At 40.5% G+C, this 18,419-nt stretch overlaps 1 protein-coding gene across 2 annotated transcripts in view; it reads right to left on the reverse strand.

The window, feature by feature from the left end:
- Nucleotides 1-856: 856 nt before the first annotated feature.
- The window catches only part of acap3a (ArfGAP with coiled-coil, ankyrin repeat and PH domains 3a), a 60,857-nt gene continuing 43,294 nt past the window's right edge, over nucleotides 857-18,419 (reverse strand). The window contains exons 11-25 of one of the 2 annotated variants that reach the window (XM_068597343.1): nucleotides 15,041-15,153; nucleotides 14,062-14,113; nucleotides 13,669-13,769; nucleotides 12,879-12,990; nucleotides 12,148-12,356; nucleotides 10,144-10,213; nucleotides 9,885-9,979; nucleotides 9,577-9,794; nucleotides 8,854-8,943; nucleotides 8,537-8,626; nucleotides 8,217-8,443; nucleotides 7,547-7,656; nucleotides 6,572-6,682; nucleotides 6,428-6,489; nucleotides 857-1,907 (exon numbers count right to left, since the gene is read on the reverse strand). In XM_068597343.1, coding sequence (XP_068453444.1) covers nucleotides 1,801-1,907; nucleotides 6,428-6,489; nucleotides 6,572-6,682; nucleotides 7,547-7,656; nucleotides 8,217-8,443; nucleotides 8,537-8,626; nucleotides 8,854-8,943; nucleotides 9,577-9,794; nucleotides 9,885-9,979; nucleotides 10,144-10,213; nucleotides 12,148-12,356; nucleotides 12,879-12,990; nucleotides 13,669-13,769; nucleotides 14,062-14,113; nucleotides 15,041-15,153 — 1,767 coding nt within the window. In that variant the 3' untranslated portion in view covers nucleotides 857-1,800. Of the gene's footprint in view, nucleotides 1,908-6,427; nucleotides 6,490-6,571; nucleotides 6,683-7,546; nucleotides 7,657-8,216; nucleotides 8,444-8,536; nucleotides 8,634-8,851; nucleotides 8,944-9,576; nucleotides 9,795-9,884; nucleotides 9,980-10,143; nucleotides 10,214-12,147; nucleotides 12,357-12,878; nucleotides 12,991-13,668; nucleotides 13,770-14,061; nucleotides 14,114-15,040; nucleotides 15,154-18,419 lie in introns of both variants that reach the window. The other variant, XM_068597342.1, reaches the window with a different exon arrangement.

The following is an 18,419-nucleotide window of genomic DNA, read 5'->3' on the forward strand; positions in this document are numbered from 1 at the left end:
TAAGGTATTTGTGATTTATCTAGGAGAATATTTCCGTTGTATTCTACTTTATACGAAGGGTGAAAGTATTAAAAGCATTAAAACATTTACTAAAGTAAAAGTAGAAAAGTATTAGTGTTATTAGTATTATTATTATTATTAAAGTACCAATAGTAGTCATTGTGCAGAATCATCTATTTTTATATAATTATATCATATTACATTTTATCATAGAATAATAATTACGGATGATATTATACCAATACGGCATAATTCTAGGATTGGATGGTAATCATTCATTATTTCCACAAAATTATGTGATTACACCACAATCAATACAGGGCTGTATTGTTCAGCCATTCATTTGATTAACAAAACATTGATTTCAAATAGGGTTAATCTTTTTTCTTCTTTTGTTGTTCCTCAACCATCATTGGTTTCATATAATAATCTTTAAAAAGATTAAAAAGATTTCAGGGTAACTTTCGTCCAGTAGATGTGAGAAAGTATGTCTCTCTGAGCATTTCAATCGTTACAACTCATGAACTCATGAAATATATATATATTTGGGGCAACATATAACGCTATAACATATAACGCTGTCACATCCATATGCAACTCACCAAGAACGAGCCTTCATATGTTTGGCATTGTGTATATTTTGGACACCCTATTGATTTAATTCTTATTTTGCACATCGGCATCATTAACTATAACCTGACATTACAATTTCAGATCAACTGTTTTACCCCTCGTTCAGAATGGCAGGCTTCTTCAACTCCCTGTTCTCATCTATTAACACTGGTGGGCGCTGTTGTTTTAGCTACATGGAGATGTGACATGTGACAAAACTTGACACAGAAGTCTTACTGCAGACAATGTTTATTTTTCATCCATCCTTCATCTGCATTCCTGTTCATTCCGATATATTAGCATTTGTTTTGCTTCTACAGCATGTGTACAGTAACATAAGCACTGCATTTCATAGTGGTACTGATGAAAAGTACATTCAAACAAAACATTGTGAAGACTACACCAGCATAGTCGATGCAAAAAAAATAAAACAGAAAATAACTGAATTTAACAAAATACATTGATCATCAAGAGAAATAACACTCCAATTTCAAGATTGATGATGAAGACTAATGATGACATGAAACTCCATAAATTGTAGCTGAATTCAAGTTTCTAGTTAGGAAATATAATGGAATAAATGCATGCATTACACACACACACACACACACACACACACACACACACACACACACACACACACAAACACACGCACAGACAGAAGAATGTACATTAACTCCTTCAATTCATCAGACATAGTGATCAGATAATGAAACTGATGCAGCAAACAAACATCATACCAAAAAACAAACAAACAAAGACAATAATCAACACAAGTGCTTGGCATTTTATCCAAAAAGTTTCATTTAACATTGTATTAAAGCAATGCGATATTTATGTAAAAACAAACATTTAAGAGGACAAGACCAGCAAATCCTTATTTCAAAATAAAAGGTTTATCTAAAAACAGCACAAGACTCTTGCAGATATAATGCAGCTATTGTAAAAAATAAAATAATGATAAGGAATAACAGCATCAACATTGTAATGGTTTCTTTACATTAATGCACTTCAGAGGTGGATGTCTCTGTGGAATAAAACGGGCAACTTTTTTTTTTTTTTTTAACTATGTGTAGGTTTAATTGTGATGTTGAACCGATGCAACTCCAAATGGGACTATGTATGGAAAGTGGCTGTTGCCCTTTTCAAGTGCACAATCTTGCTCCTCTCCAGCCGCTTGTTGGCGGACTACCTGAAAGAGTGCCGAAAATGCACACTCCTTCTTTTCAGCTTCTCCGGGTTGTGGGATGCCATGTGGGAAAATTCTCGGAAAATGTCGAGGTATGTGGCGTCTCCTGGTGAAGCAAAAAAAAAAAAAAAAGAGGAAAAAATATGAATGCCACTTCGGTCAAAAACATCCTTTATATAAAAGTTATCAATACAAGCAATGAGAAAAAGCAGAGGAGTTAAGGAAACGGCACATGCATGAAAGGAAGAGCAAAAAAAAAAAAGGGCAGAGGCACCGTGAAGCTTCCCCTCTTTCAACTTTCCAAATTCTGAGCCTTTACTTTTCTCGTGGCCATGGAAACTGCTGAATCCACCAGCGTAACAAAAGCAGTTGAACTCTTTTGTGTCCCATGAGAGCGTTCAGGCTTGGCTAATTAAAAAAAAAAGGGAGAACGAACATTCCAGACTATCCCTGTTTGTGTGATGTGTGAGTGTGAGAAAGAGAGATCTCAGAGTAAAAACCCTATAAAATATAGATACTGCTTCTTGGTAACACTTTCCATTTGGAGGTGTATAACGCCTTCTAATATAAGTGAGAGTAAGAGTGTTTTTTAAGTATTTATTAATGTATTTGTCAACAACTATGTCTCTTTTGAATCATGTGCAACAAGCGAAAGATACTAAGTAGTGGAGGAAGAAGTCGCAATATCAAATGCTCTGACAGGAAAAGTCACGCATTCAAATGTTTACTCCACTAAAAGTACAAAGGGATTCACATCAAAATATACTTAAAGCACAAAGTATTCATTATGAACAATGGCCCATTTAAGAATAATGTATATTATGATTCATAGGTGGAGTGAAAAACGATGATAAAGACTTTAAATGTTCCACTTTTAACTTAATAGTGTTATAAACACTGTATTATTAATTACTGCTTGTAAATGCAGAAAAAACTCATATGGTAATCTCTCTCCATGCAGACACAAACTCATTTATATTCTAGTTAAATGTTATAATGTCACGCTTTGAAAGTCAGAGGTATTTGATCCATTATTAGTGCACCAACAGTGCAGGATATTACAAATCTGTTAATGCTGTTAGTGAAAGACAAAGAAGAAAGAAGCAAAGGGAGAGGTTAGCTTTTAGTCACATCTTTAATTCATGTTCATTTTAGAAGACAATGGGAAGAGTTATTGAACAAAAAAAGGGAGTCAAAACCAAACATAGATAGCAGTTAGTGTTAATATGCACAGGTATATTCAGAGGCACAGTATTCAAAGAAATTGTACAGTTAACAGTCAGAGACAGAAAAAATACAAGAAAGATAAAAATTGCATGTTAGAAGCAAGCAGTTAAAGTGTTAATAGTTTTTAGTTTATACGCACAACAGACACATCGTACTGTACAACACATAATCCTTCAATGGCTTGATGCAAATCATTGTTTGGTCAGTGATGACATCATCTGCTTCTTGTTTTTTTTTTGTAAGCTACCACAATAAGTACTGCACACAATAAGAAAAGGCTGGATTTTCAAAAGTGCTTTGACCCTATTGCTGACAATCAAGAGGGAGTGAGCGGCTCTTTCCGTTGCGTAGTTTGAAAAATATACATGTTACTGCTAAGTTTTACTGCCGAGGGCGCCGACCGGTGTGTGATTCAAGTTAAAACCTGTATGAAAACTACTGGGTGGTCTTACATTACTTCATAAAAAAAGGTGGAAATTATTAGTGGCAACTTCAATACAGTTCAATGGAATGACATATTTATGCTTGAGTTAGGCTATTATTTTCATTATCTTTTGAATAAATTGTGTGTGTGTCTTATTATTCTATTAAAAACCAATCTAACACGCTTTTCAAGTGGCAGTAAAGAGAGTTGTTATTTTTTAGTCTTTATTGAAACTAGTTTTGCTTCAAAAATCTCACAGAGCTATTAAACATGTTGTGAACATGTTCCTGGCTAGCTCTCTCGTGGCTAGCTCTCTCGCGGCTAGCTCTCTCGCGGCTAGCTCTCTCGTGGCTAGCTCTCTCGTGGCTAGCTCTCTCGCGGCTAGCTCTCTCGCGGCTAGCTCTCTAGCTGTAGTACTTCATCAACAAGTTTCTGAAACTCATGAAAATACACTCTCTTTTTTTGTCTTGACTTTTTGGTGTGACTATGCTTTTATTTCATAATTTCCTCTCTAGATTAATGTTTAAAAAACATCAAATTTATGCTACGTCAGTTTTGAGAAACTGTTAAGGTGGGTCTATAATTAGTAAGGATTGCACATTATCCATCTAAAGCACACGCCATTTACACTAACCAGCAGTTGCCTTCACTTTGTTCAGCATTATAAGAGTTCAGCGTTAAAAGGTAACAGTCCATAGCACCAATCAAAGACCAGCAACATCTTTGGGAAAAATATTTTTGCAATAAAAATTTCGCCTCATAACATAAAAAACCCGCAGTGGTCTGTCTCAAACGGGGCTGTTCAATGCTATAACCAACAGTTTCTGGATCACCGCCATTTATTGAGAAAGTCTACCAAGAAAGTCAAACATAAAGTACTCATAGGACTCAACATAATTTTAGGGCATAAACAGGATCATTCGATACAGTTTTTGGGGCAGCAGCCAGGTCGCCATTTTCATTGTCATCAAGCTTTTTTTGCACTAACCAGCCAGTGAAAGACAGATGGGTGTTCAGTCTGTCATTTCATTATTATTTTTTTGTCAGTATATAACATGGATATCAACATTATTCAACAATACTAAATGTCAAATATTCACATACACTGGGCACAGAAGTAACCAAAAGAAACAGGGCTGAAGAAGACCTGGCAACAGCCACCCATGCACTATAAACAAAGAACAAATCTAATATCGGCCTAGGTGTGATACATTATAATACCATAAATAAACATTTTAACATCCAAATACTTTATATGCAGTAATACATGTTGGGTTATTGTGATTTATTAAAAAAAAGTCCATCTTCTACTGCAGAATTACTCCAAGAGATTACATATCATGAAACTTTGGAGAATTGGCTCTATCTCATCATGAGAATATAATACTGGCGCTATGTGTTTGAGTGCTCAGCAAATAAAATCTAACAAAATATATCCAGCTTTAAAAAAATATCATCTGCATTGCCGTTGAACATAATACAAAAAAATACAGATTATCTGTACTGAATGAATCATTGCACTATTGCTCTGGACGTTTCATCATAAATAAAAACAAAAGCATTCAAACTTATTTTGAAGAAGAAGAAAAAAAAGAAGGGAAGGTACAGTGACATAAGAGCACAAACTAAATCACTGTTGGTAAGAAAAAGTGCATAATTTAGCTTTTAATCCAACATAAAAGCTTTACTTGCTCAATCTCACGATCATTACAGAGAAATTATACTTCTTCTGTGATCATTTACTCTCAGTCACAGTTATCGCAGCCTCACAGTTTCCACCTTTACAACCTCTCACAATTTAAATACGGGAGCTCGTCGGCCATTTTACCAGAAGTGTACGGACGACAGATCCTCAGCTTATTAAAAAAACAAACAGTCAACTCAAATTTAATTGACCATCAACAAACAATTGGCTGAACCGCCATGTACAAAACAATTTGGCATTAATCATCCGACTCATCTGTTCTGTGTAAGTTGGACCCGCTGTTTCCGGAAGTAATAATTCCCATTTAAAAATTTTAAAATCTCCTTCAGGGTTAGGATGGATGGCTTGCCCTTGTTGGCACTTGGTTGTTAATGTTGGGAACAAAACAGGGCGACATAGCAGTCGGGTTACTCCAAAAAGTGAGTTTACAAATTGTAAAATCTGAATCAAAGTTGAGTGATTGGATGTTTCTTTCTGAGATGCACTGTGGGTAAACGTCGACCCACAACGCGTTTATGTACACTGACTTGTATCTTCAACTTTTCATGCAGTTTTTTAGTCTTTTGTACTGAACAATTTAACCAGGAGAGTTTAATAACTGGAGAAAAAGTAAAGTAACATCGTAGATGGCAACAATTACGGGGACTTTCACTTCCGGAAAAATGCTCGAAATAACTCTTTTTAAATGATCATTCACGATAACAACTCGGTCTCATTAATTAACTTAAATGTAGATTTGTTGAAACAAATGAGCTGTGGCCGGTCTTTGGTTCAGAGCACCCCGTACCCTCAAAAACCCTCAAAAAAAAGGAAAAAAGTTGTTCCCGATTGCTTCACAATAGTGCTACTGGATAATCTAGAAGAAGTGTGAGTGGCTAACCCTTCACTGGCAGTGATTTCAGCACCTGACGAAGCAAATCATCTGCAGGTGAAATCTGACATCATGAAAGGAGGTTAATACTGAGTTATTGTGTGATCCTGAGTGAGCAGCTGACCGCTTTGGTATTAAGTCAGCAGACTGTGCCGGGGAGATGAATTATTATGATCTTTCTGATTGAGAGAAGAAGTTATTTCGGTGGTGACAAAACAAGTGGAGGATTCCTGTTTGAAGCCCCTCCCCCTCCAACTCGTCTATCAGTCAGTCATATGTTTACTGGCACCCCCTTACACTGTGTTTTAAACTTCTAGCATTCGGCTATGTTGAGACAGATAAACTCCTGAATGCATCTCTTATACTGCTGCTCAGTGGGGCTGCTGATTGGGTATTGACCTGGCTGTCCAAAAGGTCCCTCCGACTCCCGCATCTCCTCGTTCATCCGAGCCAGACGCAGCCTTTAGGAAAGAAGGAGAGGGTGTTAAAACCTCATCAAAGATGGAGAAGGAATTGTGTATATGTGTATATAAATGACCATACAGTGTGACTATGTCTGCATTGGCTTGCTGGACCGCTATACTCAAAGGGTCCTGGCCATCCTCGTCCCCGTCGTTCTGTGTAGCTCCCCGTTTTAGGAACAAACACACCTGCCTGAAAATACCAGAGAAGAAGATCAATCACAGCAAAACACACATTCAATCAGTCATTTTCAAAGGTCTGTGCTTCATACGTCTAGTTCACTGACAAAGAAGAGGCAGTTGCAGACGATGGAGCTCATGCAAGAACATATTTATAGTCTCATCCAAATCTCTCTTACTTTTTTCCTCGTTTCCTTTCTTTTTTTTTGAATGCATAAAACTCATTTAACTGCAAAAAAATAGCCGTAAATCGCTACATTCCACCTGATGAATGTCAGCTGTTGTCAACCTTTATAATATTTGTTCATGAGGATAATCAATGCCTCCTAAAGCTGCGATATGGGGCTGTCTGCGCCTCTCCGTTGGTGAGCAAGGTTTAATCACAAAAATGTTCCCAAACAGCAAAAATAAGAATGAGCTGGTCGTTGTGTCAGATGTCGTATTAACGGATTAAAAATATTAGATAATATGAAGAAACAAGACGTGACAGTCACATTAGAGATATTAGACGAGATCATATTGTAGTCAACAGAAGGGTATGTTACACTATCGGCTGCAACAGAGGCAACAACTAAAAAATAAATAAGATTAAAGACATTATAATTGTTGTATAACGCAAGTATTTCTCCGTTGTGAAGTGAGGCTTGACTCGTGTGACAGGTCTGGACCACATGTAGGTTTTGGTCATATGAAGAGAAGATTTTAAGTACGAGAACGTTGGTGAATGCCACAATGTTGCACCAGTGCTTCTTGCATGACGTCCATCGGGTCTTCATCAAAGCACGTTTTATGGAAATAGTTACTATTGTATGTGAGATGTGTAGTTTTAAATATTACCGCCCTAGAGCTACTTTCCGCCTCGTGAGTCCTGACTCACCCTGTGTGTCCCAGATATGTGGCATGATGCAGGGGGCCCCGCCCTCTCGCATCCCTTTGGTTGACGTCAGCAGCGTTCTGGAGCAGGAACTCGCAGGCGATCAACGAACCCTGAGATGTAAAAACACAACATGTCAATCACATGTTTCTTTTACTTGCCACGAAGCTGCGGTTGGATTTTTTTGTCCAATATTATTTTGTGTATGTGAGTGAGGACCTGTGGTGGATTTAGACTGATTTTACACGTGTGTTTCATGTCGCTGTGACAGATGCGGAAACAATGATTTTGTGCCTGCTGCTCTCTGTCAGTTTTGAAAGTAATATTAGGTGATGAAAATGATTTAAACAAATGGAGAGAAAAATCTAATAAAAATGCATGTCAGAAAAATATGATCAAGAATAACTAAATATATTAAAGTATCCTTGAGTCTCTTGTATGGGTCAAGTTCAATCAAGCGAAGATAAACCTGATGACATCACGATGACATCATCTGGGATATTGTCACAGACTTGACAAAGCTCCTCCAGACTTTAAACAACTGTTTCCACAGGTTGAGAAGTTGCTCATAACTGCCCTTCATGTCCTCAAGTCTTTCTATCGTGTGACTAAAACATAACTGGATGCTTCCTACGTGACTTATATGCGGCGCCGCTCCCCTCGACTGACTCACCCCGACCACGGCCTGTATGAGGGGCGTCTTTCCTTCGTCCTCATCGTTGACCAAATTGACATCTCCCCCGTGGGCCAGCGCTTCGGCCATGACGGGCAGGTTGCGGGCTTTCGAGGCCTTGCAGAGCAGCGCTCCGGGATGAATGTCCCTCACGTCCTCCGGGTCTGACGTCTCCGGCTCGACTTCCAGCTCGGCTTCGCCGCTCGAGTCCTCCGACACCTCGCACTCTGAGGGGCCGGCGCAAAGAGACGGGGAGCTTGAGTCGCGTGTCATTCATTTCCCCGGTGTGTGCTGAACGCAATACCCTCAACTGGACTCACCCTCTGTGACGCTGTCCACCACTGAGCCGAACACCAGGATGTCCGTGCTTCCATCTGTGCTGCCTCCTAACCCGCTGTCACTGCTTAGGCCTGCGGGACCGGGAGATGCCAGAGCATGGACACATTAGTTACCGCTGTCTCTTTCTGGCTGATCGGTATTGTTTAAAAAAAAAAAAAAAGGCACAGAATCATGCAAAACAGAGACTTGTCCCAAGCACCTTACAGTCTGTAATGAAAGTATTGAATGTCTTGGAGTTGCCTGTGAACAGTGAATACATTGTTTTTTTTGGGAACAGTTGAAATAATAAGTCGCTTACTTCGAGGTCCAGATCCTGTGTCAAAGTAGGAGAAGAGAGAGTCCAGCTCATCAGGACAAAACAGGGAGTCTCGTCTGAATTTAGCAGCAGCTGTGAGACAAGAGACAAGACAGAAACGATATTTAGTCTAATATATTGGTTATATAGAGTCGTTGGACCCTTATTCATACATAGCCCGAGTTTATGCCTCTCAGAGACAGCATCAGACTTCCAATTTATCCTAAAATTATCACTTATAATCTGAAAAATCTATCAGGCTGTTCTGAAGGTACGTCCACAAATAGCCACAGCATAGCTTTAGATTCAATAAGTTACAAGTATCGTCATTTTCCCTTGATTTCTTTGCAGGTTTATGGACGTTAATTCATGACGGACTTCAGGGATACGATGCACATGTATCACGTCTATGTGTTCAGATTTGGCCGTCCATAAACTATGCAAATGAGCATCGCAAACTACAATAACTAACTTCCTTTTGTAGTCAGAACACCTGCGTGCATGACTCTTTCAACTTTGCTCCATCTAAAGTCCCTCCATCCCTAAATCACATTCACTTCTCATCAAAACCAATAAAGCTGTTCCATAAATTTCATACAAATTGAGAAAAGAGATACAGCATTTCTGGCGAGAAAAAAGCAGCTTCTTGAGGCTTTGAGCCAGGCGTAGAGTTCAAACCCCTCGTAAATGAACAACACCATCCCTGACGGAGGTGCAGTTACGTACCTGAGGAGAGGGTGGACGGAGAGATGCTTCCAGGCTCTTGTCGGTACCTTCGACGTGTTTTCGGTACCATGGTGGCACTGTTGTGCCTCCGACACTTCTTTACGCTCCACCGCCGGCCCGACTTCCTCTCTCCGTTGATGAGGATCTCCGTTGAGCCCAGCTTCTTCAGGAATTTCTTCTCCACGTATTTGGCCTTGATCCAAGCCTCCTTCTCCTGCCTGCAATGGACCACATCACATGTGTGGGACTTATATTGCTTAAAATGAACGCATTGTATTTAATTTTTGCCATATGCATTGAATTCCTACCTTGAATTGGACGGTAATGGTTTCTTTAGACCTTGTTCTTGGTAAGAGCCTTCATAGATGTGGTTAATGACGCTGTTTCCGAGCTCACACATCAACTGCACAGACAAAGAGACGTGACATTACCGGTCTCCGCTTCAACCGGACAGTTTGGGCAAATATCCTTATTCGCCTTTCTCTTTCTGCTGAGAGTACGTTTTTGCTTCCAGTCTCTATGCTAAGCTAAGCTAACTGCCTCGGGCATTGCTGAAACAAACTGTACCTTTAATAATTCTGGTTCCCATGAGTCCAGTGTGAGTGAGCGAACCTTCGAACAGTGAACTCCGAGACTCCTGCAACGGAAACACAAATAAAACATTTGTTTATGTTCTGTCGTCAAACAATTTGGATGTAAAAGAGAAATACGTAGTTAGATATATAGATACTTGTACTTTGTTGTAACTACAAGGCAACAAATGGCGGCCATGCACACACAGAAAACAAGAGGTGTTTATAGTCTTTGAAGAAGATTTCCAGGCGATCATACGTTACGGCGTTGCATGGTGACCGGCGGCTCTGAAGAGCTGCAAAGATCTAACGTCATAAGAGGGAAATGAGCTCCTAATGTCATGCAAATCACCAAGTTCCACTGACGGAGCCGTCTGGAATCCAGGCAACAGCGGCACACTAGAAAAATAGCAAAACACCGATACTGTGTTCCTCCTCTTTGTTGCCCTGCTTTGTAACACGATGTCTGAACCCAACTGTGAGAGGACGAGCCCCGAAAAGGGAACATGAATATTCAACAAGCGAGGACACACACACACACGGGGATGAGGTTTGTGATTACATCAGCAGGGATAATTGCAACTTCAAAAAATAAGACACACAACTCCGGAGGGATATTTTTTTTTTCTCATCCGGGAGCTTGAAAACAACAAATGAGTGTGACGCAACCGAACATGAGATCTGGTTGAGGAAGTTCACCAGGATCTGACTCTGAATTAAACTATTCAGTGGCTTGTTCCCTGTGTGTGTGTGTGTGTGTGTGTGTGTGTGTGTGTGTGTGTGTGTGTGTGTGTGTGTGTGTGTGTCTCAGCACTGCAACTCGTCTTTATATTCGCACTTCACCTCCTTTAGTGAAAACTCTCAATCAAAGCCTGATCCAATAAGCAGCGGTCCGCACTTTAATCCCTTCAGCAGTGTGTGTGTGTGTGTGTGTGTGTGTGTGTGTGTGTGTGTGTGTGTGTGTGTGTGTGTGTGTGTGTGTGTGTGTGTGCTTGGAGACTTTTACAGTACAATAAAAGGCCAAAGAAACAGACAGTTGGCAACACTTCCAGTCTTCAGTGCCAGTAGCCGCACAGAAACATTGGCCGTGGTGGAAGATGTATTCAGATATTTGATGTAAAAGTCTCTCTACACGCAGTTCTTTGCTTATTTTATTTAACTTTAACGTTTGAGCCTCCCTGTACAAATTGAATGTATGCATGTTTTACACTAGAAGACGTTTTTTTGGAAACAACCGAGATCCAACATACATCAAAAAAAACACATCAGACACAAGTAACAGTTGAATAATTCAATGTTGAGCATTTTTCATTTGTTTCAAATCAACTTGTTTCAAGAAATCTTAAGAAATTTGTCAGAATCTTAAAAGAAGACAGAATATATGATCGCTGCCCTTGAATCGAACCCAATTGCTGAAAATTCACAAAACCAGCTCACTGCGAATTTAATTACATCACAACTCAAATTGAGTTAATCTTAGACTCATTTGGCGAAATCCAAATTGCGTTTAAATTTCCGTTTTACGGTAATTAAGTGTGGCTTTAGCCACATGGGGTCAGAGCTATGACTTCTCTAAGATGATTTGACGGACCGTTTTCCCCCAAAATGCAAAAAATGGCGAGAAATTGTCTCATTTACATAAATGGGGTTTCGCCATGAAGAGAGCAAAAAAATCCACTTATCTTTGTGCCCATAGTGACTCGCCATAATTTAACATAGAGAAATGATTCGAAGTTTAAAACGTTGACAAAAGTCTGGAGTTTATTTGCCTAATTGGACATGTTTTGATAGCTAGCATAGATTTCATGTCATCACTGTTCAAGTTGAGGAAAAATGTTCAGACACATTTCAGAGTTTACAATGGGTGTGTGTGGCATAGAAAAAAACCGAGGAGTTGTCAGCTGACCAACTGTCAGTTATATATCTTACAGCAGTAGTAGCCACACTTTTAAAATTGTCTAGTTTGACAGATACAAATGCTTTTTTTCCCAGACTCTACCTGTGGATGCCAGAGCACTCGATGCACAGCAGGATGCCCAGGTTGATGGAGGCCCAGCGCGGGTCGGCCTGGCCGCAGTCGCAGCACTGCTCGTTGCCGGGCAGACACTGGATCCGCTGCAGGATGGTCTCCCCTCGCACGCTGCGCTCCCGCGGCTCGCTGGCCGAATCGATGCTGCTGGTGGACGGAGAGGCCGTCCTGTCCAGGTGCTAAAAACAAATGAACGCATCAGAAAAACATGCGCGAGGATCACAAGAATGTGTGTTCAGGTAACAGTACGGAGTTCACGCTCTCAAAATAATCCATCACAAATAAAAGTCTTGCATAAGCCGTACAAGCGTCTTTACACATTTTTTTTTAATTAAAGAAACAAGATGTAACGTGTTAAATAGCCAGCGTTCAACATGTTGATAGCCATATATTGTTTGTACAGTTGTACAGTCTTTATTCTAAACTCAGCTAAACTAACCATCTGCTGGTTGTAGCTTCATAATTAACAATGTGAAATTGGTATAAATCTTCTCTGTCCAACTGTTGCTTTAGTGTTATAGTAAATCCTGATGGAGCTAATTTTAGCTGCATTTTATACCACTTATTTTATAACAATGCAGCATTTTTTTTAATAATCATATTTTTTTTAGGTACTTAACTTTCCAACACTGCAATAATATGTCCTAAACAAGCTTTTGAACACATCTGTACATGCTTTATGACCCAGACCTGTGCCGTACCTCTATATAATACGTGTCTGGGCTTTCTCTGTAGGCCGACGCGATGCTAGCTTGAACGGCCTGAATCCACGACAGTCTCAGCTTCTCAGACTCGGCCTGAAGCATGCAGCTCCTGTAAAACAGACACGTCAAAGCAGTGTTGTAAACTATAACGTACCCTCTGTAGAGATCTGCATACTCTACTGAGAAATGCGAAAAGGAAAGTTTTCCCCTGCATATTTATATATTTGACATAAATTCAGATGTACTGTTCATCTTTTTAGGGCAATAAAACAATCACAACAATAATTAACTATATAGAACTATGCTTTGGGAGTTACCCAGGTACACATACACAATTAAAAGAAGAAATGAGTCTACAAACATGTTTGCCGCTCTGTAAGCTTTACTTGTACCCAGCGTACCTTTGAACTGAATGCTAACATTAGCATGCTATCACACGCTCCTTGTCAATGTTAACACTGCTGGTGTTGAGCAGGTTTAATAGCTGCCACGTTCACCGTCTGTTGGCATTACAGCTGTGCCAAAAGGTAATTGTTCTTCTATTCAAAGCTTCTTTTGAGGTTTCTGAGTGAAGCTTTGAATGTCTGTTGTCACATTCAAAGACTTCATCACCCTAAAAAAACTCCATTATTGTTAAATTAGTTAGTGCGCGTGTATAAATGGAATTCATGGTGCCGTCAGATGCTGTTTGACCGCCTATGAAGGTAGATCAATGCAGGTAACCCTCTGAGGAACATGCATTTCTGAATCCAAGGTCGTGTTAATCCATTCATGACGGAAGTCTTACTTGGAGGGGGACAAGACCTCGAAGCAGAACCTCCTCTCGATGTCCTCACACGGTTTCACAGAGCACAGCCGGAGGTCTTCCACCACCACCGTCAGGGAATCCTGAGAAAAACACAAACATAAAGCTCGATAGGACTTTCTTTCCTGGCAATTGAAAGCCTCAGAGTACGTGACCATTAGATATTCACACACGCCGTCAACCCAGCAGCGCTGACTGCTCCGCATTAAGCACTCCGATATCAGCGGCATCGGGTGAGTGCCGATGAAATTCAAGAGAAGATCTACCGTCACGTCAAAAATCATTCAAGCCATCCTTCCATTAAAGTTGCACTTAACCTCTTAGAGGCCATTTTAACCCGGGGGAAGCTGACAGCTCCAAGATATACGGACTTGCCTTGAGCTTCTTCTGATAGACCAGCTGACTGTTCTGTATGGAAAACCACCGTCTGGAGAGAGAGAGAGAGATGGGTGGGGGTGGAAGGTGGGGTGGGGGAGAAGAGATAAATAAGTTATCATAGATGGATATCCTTCCAATCTTTAAGGGAGCAAAGGTGAATCACAAGCATGGAGCGAAATGGGTTTAGCTTTTGGCATCACAACATCGCGACCATGTGAGAATTTATGACATCGCTTCACTTCACGGCATCACTAACGGGAGGAACCTGCCACAGACGGACAGAAATAAGCTGCCAGTGAATAAGAAACGAAGGGAAATGCCTATACTATACATTATTACACATATTATTTTACATCGCATGACATGACCCGGATCAATAATATAATTATATCACAATATTGCAGAAGTACAGTAAAATGTAAAATTCTATAACATGGCATTCTCTTCCATTTCTATTATATTTCATATAATTATTACTGGATAGAAGATGCCATGGAGTCAGTGAGTCAGCTGTGGCCTAAAAAGTGATGCAAATATATTTTTTCTGTTTGTTTTTAATATCAAATTGTCACAAAGTTGCAGTTATTGTTTGCATCGTGCACATGGATTTACAACTGGATTGCTTTGATAATTAGGAAAACTTAAAGACGGCATAATTCTCTGCCAAATACTGGACTCATAAGAATCACCGTTGTTCTAATAATATGCATATCATGTCTTTGCGTTCAAGTTTCACTGTTATGATTCAAAAACGAGATACACAAATCAGACCATATGTCTTTAAATTAAATTAAATTAATTTCATTCAATAACGAATTAGCTTTCTGTATTAGCACAATACTAATTAGTTATTTAATCGCCGATATTAAAATCTAAGTGTAATATAACGTAATAAAACGAGTGTTCTCCATCAATTCCTTGTGCATACGACAGTAATTACATCACAGTATATTGAGATGCATTTTTTTTTTTTTACCTGTTCCAGGTCTTGAAGGCATTGCTGGCCCTCTTGAACAAGTAGCCCTCCATCACCACACCGTTAGGAGAATCCACATTGAACTCCACCTTGGAGTCGTCATATGAAAAGTCCTGAAAGAGAAGCGAAAGAGACATGAGACCCCTCAATGAACCCTGGCTGGCTTATTGTTGGCAGGATGCTATTCAAACCTATCAAATGGTCAAACAGGAAACACCACCCTTTTCTGTGCTGATGCAGTTGCGTGTGTGTGCTGTTCCTGGAATACCAGTAGCAGTCAATGTGAGCGTACTGTACATGCAGTCCATTAACCGACCGACTCATGCACCGTGCGATCATGTAGAAACGTCACGTGGGAGTCCATGTTTGCAGAGGAGTTGCATGCAATTTTCTTTCTGCGTGGCACACTAGTGGCATTTCGTAACTCAACAGATGCTAGTGTGACGCATTTTATTACATAAACAGAGTATGATTCATGGGGAAATTAGCCTCCAACCGTTTCTTGACTTACAACATGACATGTAGCGCTTTAATGCAAGCTAACGTACGTATGAGAGCAGAGGCGTTCCTAAATTGAAGGTTTTTGGGAAGCACAAAAAGAGCAGTGTTTAATGTGTGTGAAGGGAGTTTGTCCTTAGACTAGTAATCAGCTACATTTTAAAGGTATTATAATATGAAGGGACAGAACATTGAGTTATCTGAACTTGTATTCAAACATCACATGCATGCAACCCTGAGAAAAGAACCCGTCGTCTCTGCAGAGTCAAGTTAGGCTGCACACTTCAAATGCAGCGATACACCAGACGTTATAAAAGAAGAAGTACCCGAGAATATATATGAAAGAGTCTACTGGAGTGACCCAAATAAAAACTGAATTTCATTTACGCTCCTGTTTCATAACAGGGTGTGTGTGTGTGTGTGTGTGTGTGTGTTTGTGTGTGTGTGCAGCAGCAACACCATTAAATACTAGTTTAAATGACAGAACGACTCGCTACTTTTTACTTGTTTAAATTTTTCGGCGCACATGAGAGACAATGTTTTTGTTGTGTGCCTTCATCAGTTACAAGTTTGTAAAAAACAATTGAAAAGGAGGACTAAATCTTAAAACACAACTTCAATAATGCATAAAAACATTCTTGAAATGAGTCAAACAACACGACAGAAACCACTGAACACAAATGAAAGGAGACACAAAGATAGAGTATCTTACAGATTTCTTTAAACTATAAGATTGATGGGGAAAAAAAATCTCAAAATCAAGCTGTAAATATGTTCATAAACCTTTATACAGAATGATTCATACATCTATTGATGATGAAAAGAACAATGACTCAATTTTAGTTACAGAAATAAGAAGTAAATAGTCTAAAACTGCACAAACTATGTAGGAATTCAACCTTTTTGTCCACATGGCTGCATTTTCCTCTCCACCCATCCACTAGTGTGCATTAGATAACACTTATTTAAAATGTACACATGCGTCACTGAGCTTTACACCTGGGACTCCAAACCGGTTCACATTTTAATGAGAGCGGCGGAGGGAAAGTTGGTTGGGAGTAAGTTGTGGTAGAAAGCAAACACAGTAGTACTACTCGCCGTTACAGCGGTACAGCCACACCGATTACACAACTCGGCACGCCGACAATTAAATCACAAAGATAATACAGTTGAATATAATGTACTAAACAGACAATGTAATGCAAATCAACCCACCAAGCTGTGGTCCCACCGGCAAAAGATCTTCATTTTGAAACGTTTAGTGCGCTCCAGCAACATTGAAAAACACCCCAAAAAAATTGAAAAAAAAAAGATGTATAGATATTTAAAAATAGGCTCCTTCACTCTCCCACTGTGGAGGTTAACGCATCGTAATTCCAACACTGACATGTGTGTCCTCCACTCCAGCCACCTGCCTGCCGCCCTGTGAGCCTCGAGGATTAGGACAAATTAGCATACAGCTGCCAGTGTGTCCGCGGCAGGACGAATAGCGGACGACACTACGATGTTACTGGAGCCGCTCTTGACCCAAACACAAGCAGGCTTGCTTTGACACTGTGTCTGGGTCCGCTTCAGTTTTACAACTCCCTAAACACACCACCACCACCACCACCACCACCACCCTGCTGAAGAAGGAGGGGGCTTCAGTCCCCTCCTGTTGACCCAGAGGGGATCTATCTGGCAGGATGCTCAGATCACCCAGCAAACACCGTCTCCTCTCCACTCACACAGCGGAAAACTCTGGTTTAAACTCTGTCGGTCGTCAACGCCGCTTACCTTCAGCTCGTCAGATCCCTCTCTTCTTTGAGTACGACATCGCACACATTGCGAGGCGACGCTGAGACAAGATGCGCCCTGGGTTGTGTACTGCAATCTCTCAAGCCCGCGACAAAGACGACATCTATTTTTAATGATGCAACGTCACACGGGCAGAAAAAAATGAACATCTGTGAATTATTGAGCGAGCTGCATGGGGAAACAGCGACTTCCAAATGTTTGGAAGCAAGTAAGCAAATTGTTGTGTGTGTGGAGCGGCAGCAGGAACGCCGGATGACGCAGACGTCGTGTCCCCCCCCCCCCCCCCCCCCGATGCTTTAGCCAGCCGTGCACTACTTTAGGTCGACCTACAGGCTATTGCTGCAGAGCGCCGACGCCAAATAGTGAGCCCAGTTGAGAGCACCGATCACTCAGATTGCGTTTGTTCATCGTCTGCAGGATCCTTCTGTGCATCACAACCTGCTCTCTCTCTCTCTCTCTCTCTCCAAGCTTTCCTCCATTAAAGACCAGCTTTGCAGCTTCTTGCCGAACCTGCCTGCCATTCAACTCGTCCTCAACAGAACCAGGTTGCAAACAAACAACAAACAGCCTAAACTGTGGTGATCAGAGAGCCTCGAGTTAAAGCTTTTCCTCCTCAACTCCTCAAGCGGTAGCGGGCTCATTTAGAGAGCTGAAGTGAAGCTACTGATATGACGGTTGGTACCAACCATGTCATGCTGGCTGGAAAAAGGCTTAATGTGCTCCAAAGTTAGGAGAAGCTTTTTATCAAGGGGAAAAAAATTTCGTCAACGAAAACAAAACAAAAAAATCTTTCTTTTGGTCCTAATTTCTTTTTTTGTGGCGGAAATGGGCTTCCGTACTAAAAGCCACCATGCAAACAAACATATAAAATCATGTTTTTCATGACAACATCTATCTGGAGATTCCAGCAGTCAAAACAAATCAAGTGTCACACATGGAGGGCGGCATTTAGCTCTGCGCTGCTGATGTAAAGAGAAGAATATAGAATAGCATGAAGAGCCGACTGCTTTGAACAGGACTTCTCCATTAAATCTGAAGTTAAAAATGAATGGCTCTGGCGTTCAGATGTGTTCTGCTGCAGTGT

The sequence above is a fragment of the Clinocottus analis genome, unplaced genomic scaffold (assembly GCF_023055335.1).
Source record: "Clinocottus analis isolate CAN_PGR_092001 unplaced genomic scaffold, fCliAna1.0.p SCAF_4, whole genome shotgun sequence".
Lineage (NCBI taxonomy): Eukaryota > Metazoa > Chordata > Actinopteri > Perciformes > Cottidae > Clinocottus > Clinocottus analis.